Source organism: Apodemus sylvaticus, chromosome 21 (genome assembly GCF_947179515.1).
Source record: "Apodemus sylvaticus chromosome 21, mApoSyl1.1, whole genome shotgun sequence".
NCBI lineage: Eukaryota > Metazoa > Chordata > Mammalia > Rodentia > Muridae > Apodemus > Apodemus sylvaticus.
The window spans coordinates 19,708,853-19,729,319 of NC_067492.1; the positions used below are offsets into that span (position 1 = coordinate 19,708,853).

The 20,467-nt window shown below is 48.2% G+C and overlaps 1 protein-coding gene across 2 annotated transcripts; it reads left to right on the plus strand.

Annotated features, from left to right (window-relative positions):
- The first annotated feature begins 569 nt into the window (after positions 1-569).
- Marveld3 (MARVEL domain containing 3) lies at positions 570-15,185 on the plus strand. Of its 2 annotated transcripts, none has more exons than XM_052166666.1 (3): positions 570-1,036; positions 2,812-2,939; positions 14,368-15,185. In XM_052166666.1, exons 1-3 carry the CDS (start codon positions 645-647, stop codon positions 15,003-15,005), a joined length of 1,158 nt encoding a protein of 385 aa, XP_052022626.1. In that variant the 5' UTR covers positions 570-644; the 3' UTR covers positions 15,006-15,185. The 2 variants fall into 2 exon arrangements, with proteins under 2 accessions (XP_052022626.1, XP_052022627.1); XM_052166667.1 differs by lacking the exon at positions 14,368-15,185 and adding an exon at positions 8,298-9,690.
- The last annotated feature ends 5,282 nt before the right edge of the window (positions 15,186-20,467 follow it).

Here is a 20,467-nt window from a genome sequence, read left to right on the forward strand (position 1 = left end):
GGGGGGAATTTGTCACAGCAGCTGGGAGTGAAGTCACCCCTCCCAAGTTTAGATCAACAGTGTTACCAACTCCTCCCCTTGTTGAACTCTCTATCAAAAGGCTCAAATCCATGCCCAGTGACACGGAACTGTCTTAGTGGGTTTAATGATCTTCGTTTGGGGCTGGGAATAAAGCTCAGGGGTATCACCCTCATCTAGGCATACAAGGCCCTGGGATTCAAACCCAGTACCATGAAAGTAAATAAATAAATAAATAAATGGTTGGTCTGGCGTCCTGATAGCTCTAGTAAGAGACAGCGTTTGAAGGCTGAGCTGATTTGTCCACAACCCTTTGCCTGTTCCCTGGGCCGTTCACTTTTATTAATCCCATAACACCTAGGACTGGAAGCTATTTCATCAGGAATCCGCTTCCCACTCTCCACCCCTCACCCACCCCACTCCCACCCCCATCCCCTCTGCTCGCACCGCGACCGCCCCCTGGCGGCCAGGGGCAGGTGCGCTCTCTCCCGACCGCCGGAGGGCAAATGCGCGTGCGCACAGGTGAGCTGCCGCCGCCCCGTCCTTGAGTTTGGCCACCTGCCTGGGAAAGTTGTGGTTGGTTGTTGTCCTTGGGAACGTTTCCGGGCGGGGACAGGAATCGGGCCATGAAAAATACATCGGGGACCCGTGAGCCCCGGACCCGTCCGAGAGAAAGAGACCCGGACCGGCGCCCGCACCCGGACCGAGACCGCCACGTCGAGCGGCCGCGGGACCGAGGTGGGGACAGGCACAGGGAGAGGAATGGTGACGTGAGAGGAAACGGGGACCGTCGGGCGGGCCGGGAACAGAGAACGGACCGAGACCAGCGCCAGGACAGACACAGGGACGCGGGCCATCGCGCAGCCGAACAAAGAGCCTGGGAGAAGTCCCGCCAAAGCCGTGCGCGGCCCGAGCCCTGGGGACCCAGTTGGGACGCAGCCCCGACTCCGGGACCCGCACCCTGGGGGCCCCCAGAGCTGTCGCAGAAGCATGGCCTCGGGCGCCGCGGGTTGGAGAGGTGAGGGGCGCACCTGCTGGGGACCGGGACCGCCAGGGGTCTGGGAGCGATGACGTTACGACGTCCCAATCCTGTATTTGAACTTGGTTACCAAAGAAGACATGGGAAAGCCCTAGAACCAGGGGAAGAAGGAGAGTTTCAGGACCGAAACCAGAGTGGTTTAGAAGGGTGGGGCTAGCCGGAGGGCCACAGACCCTTATGTCTTCTTCCCTAGTTTGCCCCTCTATACCTTTCAAAGTCCAGCTTCAGGATATTGGGGGTGGGGGGCTGAATAAAGTTAGCCCAACGAAGAGTTAATCGTTGGACTTGCTCTTCTGCTAAGGCCATATGCGCAGCAGACTGCTGGCAGAAGCTGCCCTTTAAACAAGAAACTAAGCCCACCTAAAAGTTCTTGGTGGTGTGTAACAAAGTCAGTGAGGTCTTTCTCAGCATCTTGTTTCGGATCTTCTGTTTGTTTGAACCCCACCCTCCTGAATGAACGAACTTGGCCTGTAGGTCCCGAGGTCCCCCTGTGTCCTGGAAGGTTTTGTGAATGAGGGTGTAAAGGAGGACTACCAGGGGGACTGGTCGCCACGCCCCCTCCTAGAGAGTTATCACGTCATCCAGTTCCAGTTCCTCAGAAGTTGAACCAAGCTCTAGGGAGTGAGTAAAAAGAATAAAAGAAGTGTCCCTGAGGGTAAAATGTGTGTGTGTGTGTGTGTGTGCGTGTGTGTGTGTGTGTGTGTGTGAAAACGGTGCATTCTTTTCCCTGGAGACAACTCTCCTAGCTGATCATCCCCAGCCTCTGCCTTTAGACTTGGAGGCTGCGTCAGGACATCAGGGAAAGCTGCTATCATGAGTTTATGTTACATTATCTAAAGCCAACTAGCCTTACCAAAGCTGCGCACAGATTCGGTCTGCTCTTGCGGTCTTTGACACAATAGCTATTGGTTCCCTGGCTGCACCCATCTTGAACTGCAACCCCAGGAGCTGAAAAACAAGAGGAACGTTTGTTCATTTCCTCTTAAACCAGAGCTCCAGTTACCCCGCCTCACCCTAGAGTGAATAAAAGACAATTGCTCATGCTATTGCTCATGGCTTAGTTAAAGGTTTGAGGCCAAAGGGCACCTTCTCTCTGTTCTCCTCTTAAGCGTTTATTGGAGGGAAGGAATGCAGGGACCCACATGCAGTAACTTACTATCAGCGTTCAGAGACTGAGGCAGGAGGATGGCAGTGAAAACAGCCACCTGTGGCCCAGGATGCCAAGGAAGGTGACCTAGAACTGAGTTCTGTGGGAGAAGAAGAGGACAATAGAAAGCGACTCAAGCAGAAAAACAGCTTCCTCGGCTCCCCAGAGGCCTGGGTTCCTTAGAGCTGGAGGGCAGCTCACTGCTGCTGGCTCAGTGCGCCTAGGTTGTAAGTGTGCACAGTGCCAGAGTCTCCTGTGTGCTGATGAAAGATTTTACACTTTCAAACCAAAGAGAGACTGGATAGCTTCTAAATCTCAGCAGTAGAATGCAGTCTCCTGTTGAATGCTGGACAGAGGCCAGCCTATGTTAGGCAAATGGAATGATTAAGTTGAGAGTTCTAATACCAGTGGGCATGGTAGCACACATGACTGTGACCTAACTCTTTGGAAGATCTGAGGCAGGAGGATCACATGTTTGAGGCAAACCTGGGCTTCATTCTGTGAAATTTTTAAAAACTGGAAAAAAAAAAATAAATGCAGGCCTAATACTAAACAGACCGTTGAGTTGCAGGCACGCCCCTAATGTCTGTGTGCTCCTCGGTTGCAGTGAACTGGCTTCTGAAAGATACGCGTCCACATACTCCGGGCCTGCTCGACAGGGAGAGGAATATTACCAGTCGGAAGCCGAGGGTCTCCTGGAATGCCACAAGTGCAGATACTTGTGCACGGGGAGAGGTGAGCCTGGGGGACCCCCCTTTGAACCATTTATACTGCAAATGGCTTGAGAAGAGAGGCAAGGAGGGGGTTGGGGGGAATGAGTGTTGGTGAGTTGACAGCTCACCCAGTTTTCCTCTAGAGTTCCTAGTCTTCTCATTTCCAGGGTTGCACAGAGTTCTTGCTCTCAAAAGAAAGAGGGGCAGGGGAAAAAGAACAGAAATGAAGAAAGAATGTGGGAAGGTCTGAACTCTGCTACGAGGCTCTCCCTTAGCTCATCCAATGTGCTTGAGTCAAGTTCAAGTCCCCCTCCCAGCCGGCTGACGGAACGTTGCTCTCCCAGAGAGCTGTGAGGTGCCTGTGGTGGCCACTGGCTCCTCTTGCTTAGCCAGCTGAGGCCGCAGAGGGAACATGACCCCAGCAGAGTTCCTCCTCAAACCAAGCATACAGGGAGGGTGGTCTCCTAAGAGAGCCAACGCCCAGTCAGTCACCGGCTTTCAATCTTCATTGACTGAGATTCACAGTCAGAATATAGTTTATATTAGGAGCAAGTTCACAGCCTAGCGTGGTGACCTACATGCCTATAATCCCAGCTGAGGCAAGATTGCTGGTGAGTTCTCCACCAGCATGGGCGACAGAGTAAGATCCTGTCTCAAATAATAAACAAAATCATATTAGTTCACAGAGAAAAATAAAAATGCCTTGAAACTACTTAGCCCTTACGCACACCCAGTGCGACAATATTTTCTCCTTCATTAAAAGCTTAAGCCAGGGACCAGCATGATGGCTAAGGGGTGTCTGCTGCCAAGCCCGACAGCCTGAGTTCAATCCTTGGGACCTACTTGGTGAAAGGAGAGAACCAACTTCCCCAAGTTGCCCTCGGGCCTCCACACACGTGCCTGCCATATATGCATGCAAAATTAAAAAAGAATGAAAACTCGGGCACAGTGGCACTGTGGGTATAAAAGGGTCAGGAGTTCAAGGCCAGCTGGAGCTATAGGAGACTGCGTCTCTTGACTTAAACAAAGCACAACAAAACAAAATCAAACTATGGAGCGTTTAAAACTTACAGCTTATTGTTAAGTCACCAGCTAGCCTGGCCTCCCAGGTTCTCATCTCAGCCCAGATACTGGCCTTGCCAGCAAGGAGGAAAATCTGGTTTGTCAGGATGAACTCCATGGTGCATGGTTCGTCAGCTGAGGCTGCCCATGACTAAGAGAGAAAACATCCCAGGCTGGGGGGGGGCGAGGAGGGGGGGAGACGGAAGACAAATCACAGACCCACTGCTGAAGCTGTGTCACAGGGAGGAAGGAGGAGGAGTGATTATAAGATTATGAAGAACTCTGCTGAAGGGACTCTATGCCACCCACCTGCTTTACTCTTCTGCCAGAGATGCCTTTAATCCTCTTAACAACCCCTGAGGCTCAGAGAGGCACGACTACGAGTTACCCAGGTCCCACAGCCATTAAGTAAAGGCCCTGGAATTGAAACTTGGAGGCCCCAGCCTAAGGCATCAAAGTGTTTCCTGGCAGAACTTTCTTCTCTTGGTATTATAAATAAAAAGAACAAGCCAGAGGCTGGCTAACAGGTTTCTCCCTAGACTAACTTTCTTTTTCTTTCTTTCTTTTCTATTTTTTTCTTTCTGTGATTGATTTACCAAGAGGAAAGGACTGGGCCTGTACTTCTTACCAAAACACACCTATATGTAGGCTTAATTGCTTCTGGCTTTTTGACTTTGAGCCTGGGGGTTGGGTCTGGAGACCTTGGAGATGGGGTGGGGGGAGGGGGTGAAGAAGGCTGGAGTTCAGCGTTCCCATGCAAGGTGCACAGAGGAGCACTGTTCCGAGACACAAGGCCATGTGCATCAGGACTGGCTAGGGCAGGAAAGATGAACCTGGATGCAGGTCAGCTGACGGCTCTTACGTCCACATTAGAGTGGATCCTTTGTGGTTTTTTCTTTGTCAGTGAAACCATGTCATCCCTTCCCCTACCATCCCTCCCAGCAAACAAGGCAACCCAGGGCCCTCTGGGGAATGTGGTTCATTCAGCCCTAGAAAGTTCAGTGAGATCCTGAGAACAACAGAAAGAGATTAAGCCCTAACCTTACTTTTGCCAGAAAGTAAGAAACCTCAGATAGAAACATCTTTAGGGGCCGGAACTAAAGATGAGATTGATGGCAGGTGCATTTGTGACCCACGTGCTTCCTTTGACCCCACCCCTAGCCTGCTGTGGGTGTAGGTTCTGTTTATTCACAGTATGGAGGGACTGGTGTAGAGCTAGTTCCTGATTAGAAGATGTAAGTCTCAGCTCATTTGCATATGGAACATTGCTCCCTCCCCACCCCTCTTGTCCTTTACCCTCTGGCTCTAGAAGCTGAGTCCTTAAACCACAGTGGTTTGCATTTACTGGAAGCTTCTGGCCATTATTGCTAAATGTCTCTGAAAGTTTAAATTTTCAGTTACACAGCAGCAGTCCCGGCTGGCTTGGCTACAAGGGAGGCTGAGGTTGGAGGTCATTTGAGTCCATGATTTAGATGAACCAAGGACAACATAGTGAGACCATCGCAAAGCAACCGACAAGGGGGCTGGGTGGGACTCGCTTGAAATTCTAGTACTTGGAAGGCTGAGATGAGAGAGTAACACGTTTTAGGGGAGCTTAGGAAGATGCTTTCTCAAAAGACTAAACTAGAATAAAACAAAATTTTCATTTTTTTTCTCCCAATTAAAACTGTTCCCCCCTTTCCCACCCTCCCCACCCCACTTCCCATCCCCCACCCTCTTGTGTATGAGTGTGTGCAACTCAAGTCCAGCATTATTCCTCATGTGCAGTCCACCTTGATTTTCGAGGCAGGGTCTCATTGGCCTGAGACTTACAAACACTTTAGGCTGGCTAAGCATGGGAGCCCTTGGAGTCTCCCATCTCTACCTCCCTAGAGCTGACGTGACAAAGGCTGGACACTACACAGTCACACATGTGAAGCCAGGTATTACCTATGGATGATCTCACCAGCGCCTGGAGTTGGGACTTCTGTAGAGTGCTGGTCTTTGGCTTGGAACCTCCAGGTGTAGTCATTGAGAGTATCTTGGGTTTACATTTCAAAGGGACAGTTCCCTAAGAGGAAGTCATCTTGCCCCAGTCAGTGTTGTGTAGCTTTGCCTACATGCATACATACTTACATACATACATACACACATACATACATACAAGAAGTGGTGCTGTGGTTTAAAAATAATAATAATAACTAAGCAAAACAGCCCCGGGGAGTGGAGGTCAAGGGTCACAGTCTCAGGTTTTAGCTGGGAAGCAGAGGCAGAGGGGACTGGGATTGTTGTATTCTGTAGCTCCCTGCAGCTACTACAAACTCTGAGGGATAGATGGGAAGGGGCAAAAAGAACAAGGCCAGGACAATAGTTTACTGATCGAGGCCCCAACTTTAATGGCGGTCAGACCTTTTAACAGTTTGGGCAAACCCCTCCCCCCAGACTCCAGGCTGAGTTCAGGGGAAGTCTTCTGGCGGTCCTTGGCTCCACTGCTCAGGCAGCTGGGTGGGTCACCTGCTTATTTCAGGAATTTGTAGACCTGGAGGAACATTGAACTTAACCTTCACTCTGAGCTTCTCCACCCTAGGTGGAGCAGGATCCTTGCTCAACAAAGGCTAGGAGAAGTTCACCTTGACCAATGTCAAATTCACTCTGAGCACTCCACCCAAGGATAGAAAGTCCTGCTGTAACCTACTTCCCTGTGTCAGATTCCTGCCCGAAGCCAGGAATTGTCCTTGGCCAATGTCAAGTTCCTACATGTGTCATGACACCCCAATATGGCTCTGTACAAGGGATGAGGAGACTGCATCAGAGTCCCTCTCTTCCATTTTTTTGTTCCACAGAACCTCTAACATATTGGCCAGCATTACCCACATTAGGTGCGGAAAGTGGAGTCTTACGCTTCTGACCTCTCTGGAAAGCCCACAGACACCCTCACTTCCCTAGCCTCCGAGGTTCTTGTCAATTCAAGATGACAGTCACCACCAACCATCACACCGTCCCTGGCCAAGAAGGGAAAATGGGGGACCATGTTGTCAGTGCATTAGCTTCTGATCTCCTGAGAGGGTCACGGAAGAAATTTGTGTGGGCACTTTTTCTAATTTATATTCTCAACCTCTTCTTTTTAATACTTAATGCCCTGATATAGTACCAGTCAGATCTGAACTGCGAAAGGGTATCCAGGGACTTGCCCTGAGCCAGAGGTTGACCAACTGCCCTGGGAAGAATGAGTGTCAAGGAGTCCTGTGGGCCTCGTGCTTTTGTTTTAAGGATAACAACCCTGCTTATTCTTTTGTGGACCTACTAAACCTAACAGAGAAAGAAGGAACCTCATGGGCGTTCTAGCCCTTCTGCTGTTTCACTAGGAAATGTTCTCTGGCAGGAGGTGAAGCCCTGATTTCCCATCCCTAGTGGGGGATGATGGGGAGGTAGGATGATCATATCAAATGCACTGGAGAAACCTAAATGGCCCTTTGTTCCACTGAAGTTGCTAAATTCACTATGGTGACAGGAGTAGTGGCTCTCACTTGTAACCCCAGCACAGAAGGATCAAGAGTTTCAGGCTAGCCTGTGCTACATAGTGAAACTACTTTGAAATTTTTTTTTACATTTTAATGTTATCAAGCAGGGCAGGAGAGATGGCTCGGGGGTTGACAATATTTGCCGCTCTGTAATGAGGACCAAAGTTTAGGTCCCAGCAGCACATCAAGTGGCTCAGAAATGGCTGAAACTCAGCTCCTTCTGGGGTTTTTTTTTGGGGGGGGGGCACTTGCACACACATGCACATACACTCACACACACAAATAATAAAAATTAAGAATAAATCTATATGGCAGATTTATGTTTACTGACATACAAAAATATATTTAGAATTGGATGTACTGAGATTAAAATTTTTGTGTGTCTATGGGGGGAGGGTGAATCTCATATAGTCTAGGCTCATCTCAAGTTTACCATGTAGCCAAGGCTAGCCCAAACTCCTGACCTTCCTGCCTCTGCCTCCCAAGTAGGAGAATTGCAATCGTGTGCCACCGTGCCTGTTATTTTGTGGGGGTGCTGGGAACAAGCTCTGATTCTCGTGCTTACGAGGTGAACACTTTACTGACAGCCATTCCCACTTGGCTTTTTTTTTTTTTAACGTTATGCTTTTTAGTTGAAAGGATTTGAAGAAAGCATATGTCCTGGCTGGCACCTAACACTAACTGTGCAGCCTACACTGCCCACTGGGGCAGAGAAAGGAAGTGGTGGGCGGAGCTTCCGGGGAAGCATGAACCTTGAGTTGAAATGGTCTCCTAGCAAACAAGCAGCATCTCCAAACAGTAATGCCCTTTTCTTGCAGCCTGCTGCCAGATGCTGGAGGTTCTGCTGAACTTGCTGATCTTGGCCTGCAGCTCTGTCTCTTACAATTCCACAGGGGGCTACACAGGCATCACCAGCCTGGGGGGGATTTACTACTACCAGTACGGAGGGGCTTATAGCGGCTTCGATGGTGCTGACGGGGAGAGAGCCCAGCAGCTGGATGTCCAGTTCTACCAGCTCAAGCTGCCCACGGTCACTGCAGCAATGGCCTACAGCGGAGCCCTCATGACCTTCTCCTGTCTCCTCCTCCTCGGGGGTGCCCTGCGAGTTCCGTGGCATTGTCCCCTGTGGCTGGTGATCGAGGGCTTAATGGATGTACTCATCGCTGGAGCCTATGTCCCAGCCCTGTACTACTTCTTCCAGCACCTCTCCGCTGCCTATAGCTCAGATGTGTGCAAGGAGAGGGAGGCCCTGTACCAGAGCAAAGGTTACAGTGGCTTCACCTGCAGTGTCCATGGGGGAGACATAGGAGCTGGGGTCTTTGCAGCCATGGCCATTGGGGTCTTTGCCGTGGGAGCTGTCCTGGCTTTTAGGGGTTACCGGAAAGTCAAGAAGTTGAAGGAGAAGCCCACAGAAATGCTCGAGTTTTAGACTTCTAGAATGTTCTGTCACATATACGTGATAGATGTCATTTTCAACCACAATCAGTCACAAGAGTTCTTCCAGGTGGGACCCACTAATGCTTCCAAAATACCATGCCAGTCTAGGTTTGCTGGGCTTAGCTCCTTGTTGCCTGGAGCAGTAAGTATTCTCAGAGACAACAAGCTCTGGTTTCTGCCATCTTCTGAGGATGTGGAACTAACAGACTGTATATCAAAACCCCAAACACTGGAGCCAGGCTTGGTGATACAGACTTGGAATCTTTTCATCCTAGCACTTGTAAGGCTGAGGCAGGAGGATCTTGTGTTCAAGGCTAGTGTGGACCGACTGCATAGCAAGATCCTGTCTCCAAAGCAGATAATCAGCAACAGTGAAGGAGCTAGTAGAGGCTGGGACTCACAGGACAAAGGCAAAGGATACTTCACGATCAAGGCAGGAGCAAGCTACATCAACAGAAGACAGCTCAGTCTGAACTCTCCTAAACTCAGCCCTCTCCAGCAGTCAACGGAGCATCTCCACACTGAGTGTCCAGGCCCTGAACCCCGTTAACTCTATGGATTCTGGGGGATACTTCCGCAGAAAAACTTTGAGGGTGTGGGGTAAGGAAAAGGAGAATCAGATTAAACTCTCAGGGCTGGAAAGCAACCATTCTACCGGCCCCTTACAGTGTCCCCAAGCGCTCAATAAGCATTTGTACCTCCTATAAATGTGCCATTGTATAAAGAATCCAACCCTACAGCTGGTTCAGGATCTACTCAAAAGAAAAGAATGTAAAGTCCCTTTCCCAACAGAAGAATGTTACTTTTGCTCAGACAGCTTCATAGACTAGATTACGTGCTGAATTATGGCTTGGTACCATCACAGTCTATTCTGGTTCAAGTGAATATGTTCTTTGCTTGATGCAAACATCCAAGCACTCCAAAGAAAAATTTTAATTTGGAGGCAGCGGCCTTCTTTGGGTTCATGATACTTTAGTCACTTAAACTCCATCGATTGATTTAGAAGACTTCAGCCTTAGGGACAGAACTGCAAACCCGTGCCGTACCAGATTAGAAGTTCTCTTGAACACTGTGAGAAGTTTTGCTCAAAGAAAGAGGGGGGGGGGGATTTTTCATTCTATAGATACCTTGACTGCACATATTCATTTTATTTTTGCAAAATAAAAAGATCAAATTGACTTGCTTGCCTTGGATTTGTTTTCCTCCAGACAGTTACGTACAGTACAAAGTCAGGAGTAAATTCAGAACTACGCTGGGTACTATATGGTCAACCACAACAACCAAAAAAAAAGGCAGCTTTGCTCAAAAAGGCGCTGAGGGTTACAGCAAAGATCCAGTGGACCTCTGTTTCCACAGACCTCAATCTGACGTCTTTCTGGAGACCCCACCCATGCCAGCTTGGAGATAAAGTGCATTGTCTGCCTTCTCTTCTCTTCCCTCCAATGTTTATCTTTGTACATTAGCAGCATGCTTAAAGACATCTGTCACTTTGAGTAGCTAGGCTAAGGCAGGTCAGGTTAGCTAGCGTCCAGAATGACACCCTGCAGCCATTCCCTCAACAAACCCAGTATCGTCGGACCTAGCAGAAGACATGGAAGCCAAGATGTCTTCCACTTCAGCCAAGAGATGTGTGCTGTGTGTCCTGGAAGGAAAGAGTCCATATTTCCCATCTCTTGCATCAGTATAGTGTTTCTGTTTCTATATGCCGATGGAAGAAAAATCGGGCTTGGGAAAGATGTGGCGTGTGGGAGATAGCTGCCCCGCCCCCACTGACATCTGGGTTGGTTCACCGTTTGTTTGCTGTACTTACAGAGCCCGGTTGAAGAGTGGGCAGTTAGAATCTAATGTTGAATTTTAAATTAGAGCTCTACAGTCTCTCAGCTCTCAGATCCCCACGCGGTTGTGTCCCCTGGATTTTCAGGAATTCACGTGGGCATGCAGAAGACAGGCTCTGCTAGCTGGGCCTGGGGATTGTAGAACTGGCTGCTGTCCCTTTACTGCCTCAGTGATAAATACGGCACCGTTGAGTTAGTGTAATGGATAGCTGCGCTAATCTCTGGGCAGCAGCACTTTTTCAAACTTCTCTCCATTTCTTCTTACATTTCATATTACTCTCTGCTCCTTTTAGATCATCGTGGAAAAGCCTTACCATCCATTATGATTTTCAAGAGATTTTAGTCATGTAGTAGTGACTGCGGGGATTGGCCCCCAGGATCCCCTCCAATGCAGAAATCTGAGAGTGCAGTGGTCTTCTGTATAAAACGGCATGCATGGTATTTGTGTATAACATATCCATATACACAACCTCCTATATATTCTATCTCGGGATTACTTATCCCTACCATACTATAAATGCTATGCGAATAGTTGCTAGAATGTATTGTTTAGAGGCACACTGCTAAGAAAAAGCCGGTCTTTGTTCCATGGTCAGACACAGTTCAATCCTCAATGGTGCAGAAGCTGTAGCTAGGAGGGCTGACTGCTCTCCCTTCCTTTTGATCCTCCCCACAGGCCTGTGGGGGAGGGAGGCAGAGTGTGGCTGGAGGCTTTAACTTCCTTCATCAGATAAAATATCTAAGGCTTAGAAGGACTTTAGCAAACAGGGGAAGAGCAGATACTGGAATCCAATATTTGGGGTTCATTGGCACTCCTCTTTGTCTCTCAAAATTCTCATCTCTGCACCCCGAGGATCTGAGGATGATAATCAAACTTCCAGAAGAGCAGCCTGAAGCTTCTTCTATGGGGAGCCGATGACAGGGGATCTTAGACAAGAGGTGTTCAGCCTCTGCCCACCTGATGGCTCTCACTGACTTGTGGAATCTGCAGGTCTTCCATACTTCAAAGAAACACACCCTGCAAGTGAACAGCCCAACTATCTATTTGTAGGAACCTGGTCCATCCATACGACCAAACTGGAAGTCTCATGAGAAGTGATAGAGCCACTCTGCAAACCAATCTAGATAAAGTTGGCGCGTAGTAAAGGAAACCAGCTTAATGATATGTGTGTTATATTTAGGTTTGTGGAGAGACAGAGACAAAGCTGCATGGTTTTAATTGCATAAAGAAAGGCTAGAAAGCAGGTGAGCAGATCGCCCAGTGGATAATGCGTGTGCCTCACAAGCATGAGGACCTGAATCCAGATCCCCAGAATGTTTGCCAAAAGCCAGGCTCAGTGGTGAATACCTGTATCCAGTGCTGGTGAGATGGGCGGGGGGTGGGGCAGAGACCAGTGGGTCCCTGGAACTCGCTGGTAGGTAAGTACCTTTTTGGTGAAGTACCAGATCCTGTGACAGACCTGCCTCAAACGAAAGGTAGAAAACGCCTGAGGAATGAATGACACCTGAGGCTGTCCTCTGAACTTCATACACACTCAAGACACGTGCACACATACACACAGCCCACCACACCACAAATGTGCATACAGAGAGAGACAGAGAGACAGAGACAAAGGAAGCAGGAGGAGCTTATTAGAAACTTCCTGGTGTCTGGGTCTGAGTCTGAGGACATCTAGGTCATACAGCGAGACTGTACTTTAGGCCTGGGGAGATGGGGGACATGAGTGAAAATTTTCAGTTTGTACTTCATTAGTCTTTGGGTTTGTTTTGTCTTGGTTGTTGTTGTTGTTGTTGTTGTTTCCCAACTTTAAATCTGAAATATCACAAGAAGTCACAAGGGCAGTGCATCACAACCTTTCGGGCCTTCTGCTGCTTTCTGCAGTTGTCGTCTCGAACAAAGATCTCAGATCCAGGAAAATGGCAATCTCTGAGTTTGCGCAGATCTCATTTGCTGCACGCGCGTGCGTACACACACACACACATTCATCTATGCAGGATTCTGTGCAATTTTGCCATTGTTAGATTAGTGTGATCACCACAACGGGACCCGAAAGAGCTCCATTCCCGCAGACGCCCCTAGTGCCTCCTCTTTAAAGACACACACACACACACACACACCCTCTTCACCCTCTCTCATCCCATGTAGCCCTGTCCCTGGTCACCACCTGTGTGCCACAACTCCAGAACTCTGTCCCAAGACCACTCCACAGATGGAGTTACACGTTATGTAACCTTTTGAGACCAGAACTTTTTTTTCACTCATAATCACCTTGAAACTCACCCAGGTTGCTGCCTGTCCATTCTTCTGACCCAGTCACAGAGAAATTCTTCCAGCATTTGGCTCTTACAAATAAAGCTACTACTGTCAAGACTCATGAACATGTGTTTTGTGTGGACATAAAGCTCTCTTTCTTCTTTAAATTTTGAAGCTCTCTCTCAAAATTTAATTTGAATTAAATTTTAAATGTAGCCTGGGCCTCTTACTCAAAGCTCTCCTCTAACTGACAAGGAGCTTTTTATTTCTTTAGGCTACAATTGCAGAGCCACATGGTACACGGGCTTAACCTTTTTAACTAACCTAAGGCATATAGTACTGCACGCTTGTAATCCTAATACTTGGGAGGCTGGGGCAGGTATATATACACATGTATGTGTGTGTGTGTGTGTGTGTGTATGTGTGTGTGTGTGTGTGTGTATAATTTTTCAAGTCTTCAAGTTTTTCAGATTGGCATTGATTTTCTATATGAATATTTATTTTATGTTTATGAGAGTTTTTGTGTGCACTGTTTGTATACCTGGTGCCTGCTGAGGTCAGAAGAGGGCACTGGATCCCCTGGAACCAGAGTTAAATAGACCTCAGAGCTGCCACATGGGTGCTGGGAACCCAACCCAGGTCCTCTATAAGTGCAACAATTGTGCTTAGGGCAGAGCCAAAGCTCCACCCCCACCCACCCCCCAACCAGCAATGATATTTTAAAGTACGTTTTAGAAACAGAACACCTGGGCTGGGTCATACAGGTCTTCCCATAGAGCTCTTGCCTACACGCACATATCCTGGGTTCCACCACAAGCACTGGGACTTTTATAAAGGACAAAGTTCTTTTTTTTTTTTTTAAGACAGTATTTTCTTTTTTTTTTCTTTTTTTCTTTTTTTTTCTCTTTTTAAGATTTATTTATTTATTATAAGTGAGTACACTGTAGCTGTCTTCAGACACTCCAGAAGAGGGTGTCAGATCTCATTACAGATGGTTGTGAGCCACCATGTGGTTGCTGGGATTTGGACTCAGGACCTTGGGAAGAGACAAAAACCAGGGGACTGGAGAGATGGCTCAGCGGTTAAGAGCACTGACTGCTCTTCTAGAGGTCTTGAGGTCAATTCCTAGAAATCACATGGTGGCTCACAATCATCTATCATGGGATCTGATGCCCTCTTCTGGTATACATGAAGACAGCTACAGTGTACTCATATGCATAAGATAAATAATCTTTTTTAAAAAAATACCAAAAATGTTGATAATGTTGCTGAATCAGATCGTTCATCTAAGGATCCGGGGATCCACCCCTGCCTTGACCAGGTGAGTGATCCAGCCTTAAACTGGACTCTCTCTTCCCCTAGGTGTGGTGCAGATAATGGAGGTGATTTTGAATGGCATGGTTCTCATGTGCATCGTGGCTTCCTATTTTGTCCTGGCCGGATTCAGCGCCAGCTTTGCCAGCGGCAGCGGCTTCGGGAATAACTATTACTCACCTTTTGAGGGCACCGAGTTGGAGCAGGTTCGGCAGCTGGACCAGCAGTACACGATCCTGCGGTCGCCCCTGATCTATGGCGGTGTGGCTGTCTCCCTGGGGCTGGGTGTCCTCACTATGGGCGTTTTACTACAGGGAGCCAAGAGTCTAAGGAAACTGCCTGGGCGGTGGCTGCTGTCGGAGGCCGCCTTCAGCCTCCTGGCCGCCGTGGGCTATTGCGTCGGCATCGGCTTTTACCTGCATGAGGCGTTGCGCATCAATTCCACCGACACTTGCAAAACCAGAGAAAGAGTCTATGCCCGCAAGGGTCTCACCTGGATGAACTGCCAGCTGGCGGGCACCGATGGGGCAGCAGCCACCTTCGCTTGTCTTCTGGTGATTTTATACGTAGCCAGTGTGGTGCTGGCCCTGCGGGCCTACCGAGAACAGAAGCACTACAAAGACAGCCAGGAACAACACAGAAATGCCCGTAATGTTCCAGAATACCTGTGGTCTGGGACGCTCTAAGGAGATCTGGAACCGCCTTTTTTGTTCCTCCTCTACTAGCGCATCTGCGATCTCCCATACTTGATTCCCAAGCTCCCTCAGGCACCGGAGCAGAGTAAAGTTGTGAAAAGAGACCAGTAAGTCTGCTAGCCCACTCCATGGAAGGTTAAGGGGTGGGGTGGGACAGGATCATATTGTTGATAATAGGGCTCTTGCCTTTGTGGTAAGGCGATAGTGTTTACTAAGTAGGAGAGCAGCCAGAGAAAATCTGAGAACATTATCAGAGGGCAGCATGCGTTATGCTGCAGTAGAAACCCTCCCTCAAACTGTTAATAGCTGTAGTGGAAAATATAAAAAAGGCAATCTCAGGGGTGTGGGGGAGGGGAAAGGGGGGAGGCGGGGTGCTAAAGACATGTCTCAGTTGTTAAGGGCACTGGCCACTCTTGCAGAAGATTTAGGTTCCCTTCCTAGCATTCACCTGTCTCATGATAGTTCTTAACTCCAATTTGGGGAAAGGAGGATCCAACGCCCTCTTCTGGACTTCGAGAGCATTACATGAATATGGTGCACATACAAACAAGTACTCATTCATCTGCATACAAATCTACATTTGGGGGCGGGGACAACAGCACACTTCTAGGCAGTTGTGGAGATGGATTCAAATGAGAAACTCTCAGAGGCTGGGAAAAGATGTTTTTCCACTCGCTGTTCCATGTACATTTGTGGGGAGGAAGGTTATGCCGTCGGGATTAAATTTTTTCTTTTTTGAAATACAAGTCTTTAATGGCTGGAGGGATGGCTCAGCAGCTGAAGGTGCCTGCTGCCGAGCCAGACAGATGGCCGGCCTGAGCCTGATCCCTGGGGCCCATGTGGTCGAGAACGAATGGACTCTTCTCAGGTCTTCTCCAACCTTGTGCTCCCCTGGTATCTGCACCCACACACATTCATAGATAATTCTCGTGGGGCCTGTCCAAGATAAAGGGTCAAAAGGAAACCTCAGGCAGAAATGGGAAAACAGGGGCTGGAGAGGGGGTGGTAACCGGTCGAGAGTCCTTTACTGCTCTTCCAGAAGACCCAGTTCCCAGCATCCGCATGGCAGCTCACAACCATCTGCAACTCCGGCTCCAAGGATCCAACACCTGCTTCTGCCACCCAAGGGCAAAAAGCTCACATACATACAGGCCGGCAAACATTTAAACATAAAATAAAAACAAAGGAATTCTTAAGGAATGAAATAAAGCCAGGGAGAACTAATCAGGGAAATCTTTGTTTGGCTGACATAACGTCTGCTTTGCTATATCACCCTTGGCCTGATACTGACCAGTGTCCCACACTGAGACCTGATAAGTGATAAAGAAGCTTTGACAGCTGCCAAAATCAAATATGTATCTGTCTTAGTCAGGGTTTCTATTCCTGCACAAACATCATGACCAAGAAGCAAGTTGGGGAGGAAAGGGTTTATTCTGCTTACACTTCTGCATTGCTGTTCATCACAAAAGGAAGTCAGGACTGGAACTCAAGCAGGTCAGGAAGCAGGAGCTGATGCAGAGGCCATGGAGGGATGTTCCTTGTAGGGTTCCATAGCTGCCTGCAGCTATTACGAAGTGGGTTTCTGGAACAGAAGCTGAGGAATAAATAGGGAAGAAGGGCGAAAAGAAGTGCGGCTAAGACAATATTCACTGATCAAAGCCCGAAACTTTAATGGCGCCAGACCTTTTAACAGTTTGGGCAAACCCTTCCCCCCAGACTCCAGGCTGAGTTCCGGTGGAAGTTGTCTAGCTTCTCTTGGAGGTCCTCGTCTTGACTGCTCCTCCGGCAGCTGGGTGGGTCACCTGTTTAATTCAGGAATTCCTAGACCTGGAGGAACAATGAACTTAACCTTTACTTCGAGCACTCCACCCTAGGTGGAGAAGGATCCTGGCTTTCTGGGAGAAGTTAACCTTGACCAAAGTCAAACTCTGACCAAGTGCAAGACTGCCCCAATATGGCTCTGTACAGTTCCTTACTGGTTTGCTTCCCCAGGCTTGTTCAGTCTGCTCTCTTATAGAACCCAAGAATACCAGCCCAAAGGTGGGACCACCCACAAGGGGCCCTCCCCCCTTGATCACTAATTGAGAAAACGTCCCACAGCTGGATCTCATGGAGGCACTTCCTCAACTGAAGCTCCTTTCTCTGTGATAACTCCAGCCTGTGTCAGGTTGACACACAAAACCAGCCAGTACAGTATCCTTCAGCCAAAGACTAGCCCCCCTCAACATACTATTTTCATCATTTCTCAGTGTTCCTATTGTTATCTCTGCCCACCTTGGATCTTTCACTGGATAGAGGAGACTGACTATGTGATCCCAGCCCTGAGACCAGCTGGCTCCTGGGTAGCAGCTCCTCTTCTGATTGGAACCCATCAGTGACTGACTAATCACACTGCCGCAAGTCCAGAGTTCAGTACTGGAAACCCTCTAGCAAACCTGATGGGATTCACTATTTGTAGGTTACACTGACTTCATGTGCTACAAATTCATGTGCTACAAATGAGGAAGCAAGGTCCGGAGAAGCGCAAGGGCTGATGCTCCTTACCAGTGACTCACTGCGTGACATTACTGTTCAATGGTATAGAAGCACTTCCTATCTATCATTCTGGCACGGACAACCGAAGCTGACTTCTGTTTAGTGACAATAAACTGCTTCAAACATGTTAACTTTCCTACAGTCACAAAACCTGTAAGCAGGAGAGGTAAGACTTGGACGCAAAATGGAGGGATGGATGGCTTAGCAGTTAAAAGCATTTGCCTTTCCCAGCATCCGATTGGGTGGCACAACCTCCCATAACTAAACCTCTGGGGGACCTGCTATCCTCTTTTGAACTCCACAGCCACACGTGCACATACCCACACATGTACATACAAATAATTAAAAAGAAAAATAGATCTTAAGAATCCCCAGGCCCTATGAGTCATACTAGAGATGTGTTACAAGTAACAGACAAGTCCCTGAGGCCTTTGGGACACCAAGGACTATCGCTGGACCTGGAAAGCGGACTTGGGAGAACCACTTGTGCCATCTCAGCCCGTGTAATGTATCTCGTGGGATGGAAGGATCAGTGCTCGGCTGGCACAACGAAGGAGCTTAGCGTCCTTCCGAGAAACCAAGTGCTGGAGATGTTGATGCCTGATGAAGAAGCCTGAAGGATGGACGACCTCAGCATGGCCTTTACTCGGTCGGACTGAGCGGTAGCTGCTCTTGTTTGAAATCCACAGACTAGAAGACACTTGGTGAGAGCAGATGGAGCAACAAGTCGGAGGCTTAACTGGACGCCAGTTCTCTGGGTAATGCCCCACTTTAACCTTACGGACCAGGGCAGATTAGCTACCTGCTTCCTGTGTTGCCAACAGCTGTGATACATTTAAGGAGCTGTAGTGGCCCATAAACCGGTTTCCTCGACTAATAGCCCTCACTTGACAACTATGCTGCCTGTAGTGAGGTTTTTTAAGTGTCTCATTGACCCCAAGCCATGGCTGGCTTTGAACTTCTGAGCCTTCTGCCTCTACCTCCCAAGTGCATTTCTTCAAACATATGCCTAAGAAGAATCTTTAGTGAGTCATCTTTGTTACCGTTCCAGCAAAATGGATTGGGTGTGGTCAGTGTTCTCCAGGAGCCCACTGTCACTGAAGCCTTGGCCCATAAGATGCTGGTGCTCTTAGGAGGTGGGTCTGCTGGAAGACTCTTAGGTCACTGGGAGCATGCTTGTGGAACATGCTGTGCTGCATGCTGGAGGCGGATGGGAATTCTGGGAAGTTCCTGGTTGCTGTCCACAATGGTGTGAACAGTTGAGAACTGAGCCAACGCTGTACGCCTAACCCTTGAAACTGAACTAGGAAATGAGGTCAGTCTGGCTTCAACATGACCCACTGATTACTAGGGTTGCCGATCTTGCTGATCGGCAACCCCTTCCTTCCCCACTCTTCCATGCGTGGCTCCAGAAACAAGTCTGCTAGAACTTCCAAGTAAGCTCTTAACCCTGTAAGGTAAACAAGCATCTTTCTCTTCACTAACTGCCTGGGTCAGATACTTTGTTAGAAGGACACAAAGCTGACTAGTAGAAAAAATATATATGCTATTTTCATACTGGGGGAGAATCATTCATTTTGGAGATTTCCCACGTTCTGGCCCCACCCTCATCAAGGATGGCCAGCAGTAACTGGACCTAGCAGGAAGTTATAAAACAAAATGAGGTTGAGAGGGGTAAGTTGAAGGGCAAAAATGGGGAACAGTCATGATCATATTTCCTTGTATACCTACCTGTATGAGGTGCTCAACAATAAAAAATATATTTTATTCACTGTCTTAACTCACAGCTTTATGTGTCATAAAATAGGTCTTCCATGTTCTTTCCCCCCAAAGTAGAAAAGTCCTAAAGATACTTTTAGTAAATAACCTAATTATGCATATAATTACAGTTCCTTATAAAATATTTATAAAGCAAAGACATGGAAAAGATATCCCATTTTATTTTATTTATTGTTTATTATTATTTTTTACAAACAATAGATTTGCTGCAACATGCTCTGGCTCATATTATTGAATTAAAAAATTTAACACATTTCAAAAATATCAAAAATACACTATAATGAGTCTTGGGACTACAATACAACAATGATTGCACAAAAACCATAAGATATGAGCCCACTGTTTGGATGACACCCACTGGCAACAGTGAGAAAACCCGATAGATAGCATCTGGGAGAGGTGCTCGAGAGTTAGACACAGGGAGCTTATTGATGGCTGGCTGGTCACCAATGGGAACAGAGCAGATGTGACGTAGCTGGTTCTCTCGGTCTGGGGAGCGCTTGCCCGCCCACGGGGCAAAGTTACTACCTGGAGAGAAAGATTAGCCTGCCTTGGGGAGTCTAAAAGGCTCCACCCAAAGGAAGGTTAAAAAGTGACCCAGGACAGTTCTACGGTGATGCTGCAGGCATCACCCGATGGCTTGGAGACGGAGTCTTTAGTGATTGGTACATTTATCAGTAACAGCCAAGTGCTCCCTTATGGAGGCCTCTTCATTAATAATTATTGAATAGATAGAGAAGGTGAGCCTGTGGTTTCCAAGTACCTGCTTTTGCTGAAAGTCTACACAGGAAGAAGAGCGCTGTTTGATACTCAGAAGTTCAGCCCAATCTAACTGCCTGGAAACAGCACTCGTTAAACGCACTGTGATAGCACCCAGAGATTGCACGCTGCTCGGGCGGCTCTTCTGTCCACCAGGGAAACAGGTTCACTGATTATTGCACATGTATACTCCACAGTAGTATAGTCAAGCCTCGCTTGTGTCAGGAGTGGCCAGTGACGACTCCGTAGTGGCACCACACTTTATTTCATATCAACACTGTCATTTCCAGTTATCTGTCACTGGGTTAAAACCTTGATGGGGGCCACCGGCACTCTGCCAGTGAGCTTCCTGAACTGCACCCACAACAGAGTGCTGTTCT

Coding starts and splice junctions, on each gene's coding strand:
- Marveld3 (XM_052166666.1), top strand. CDS start 645: ATGAAAAATACATCGGGGACCCGTGAGCCCCGGACCCGTCCGAGAGAA. Junction 1,037..2,811: donor GGGCGCCGCGGGTTGGAGAG/GTGAGGGGCGCA, acceptor CCTCGGTTGCAG/TGAACTGGCTTCTGAAAGAT. Junction 2,940..14,367: donor ATACTTGTGCACGGGGAGAG/GTGAGCCTGGGG, acceptor CTCTTCCCCTAG/GTGTGGTGCAGATAATGGAG.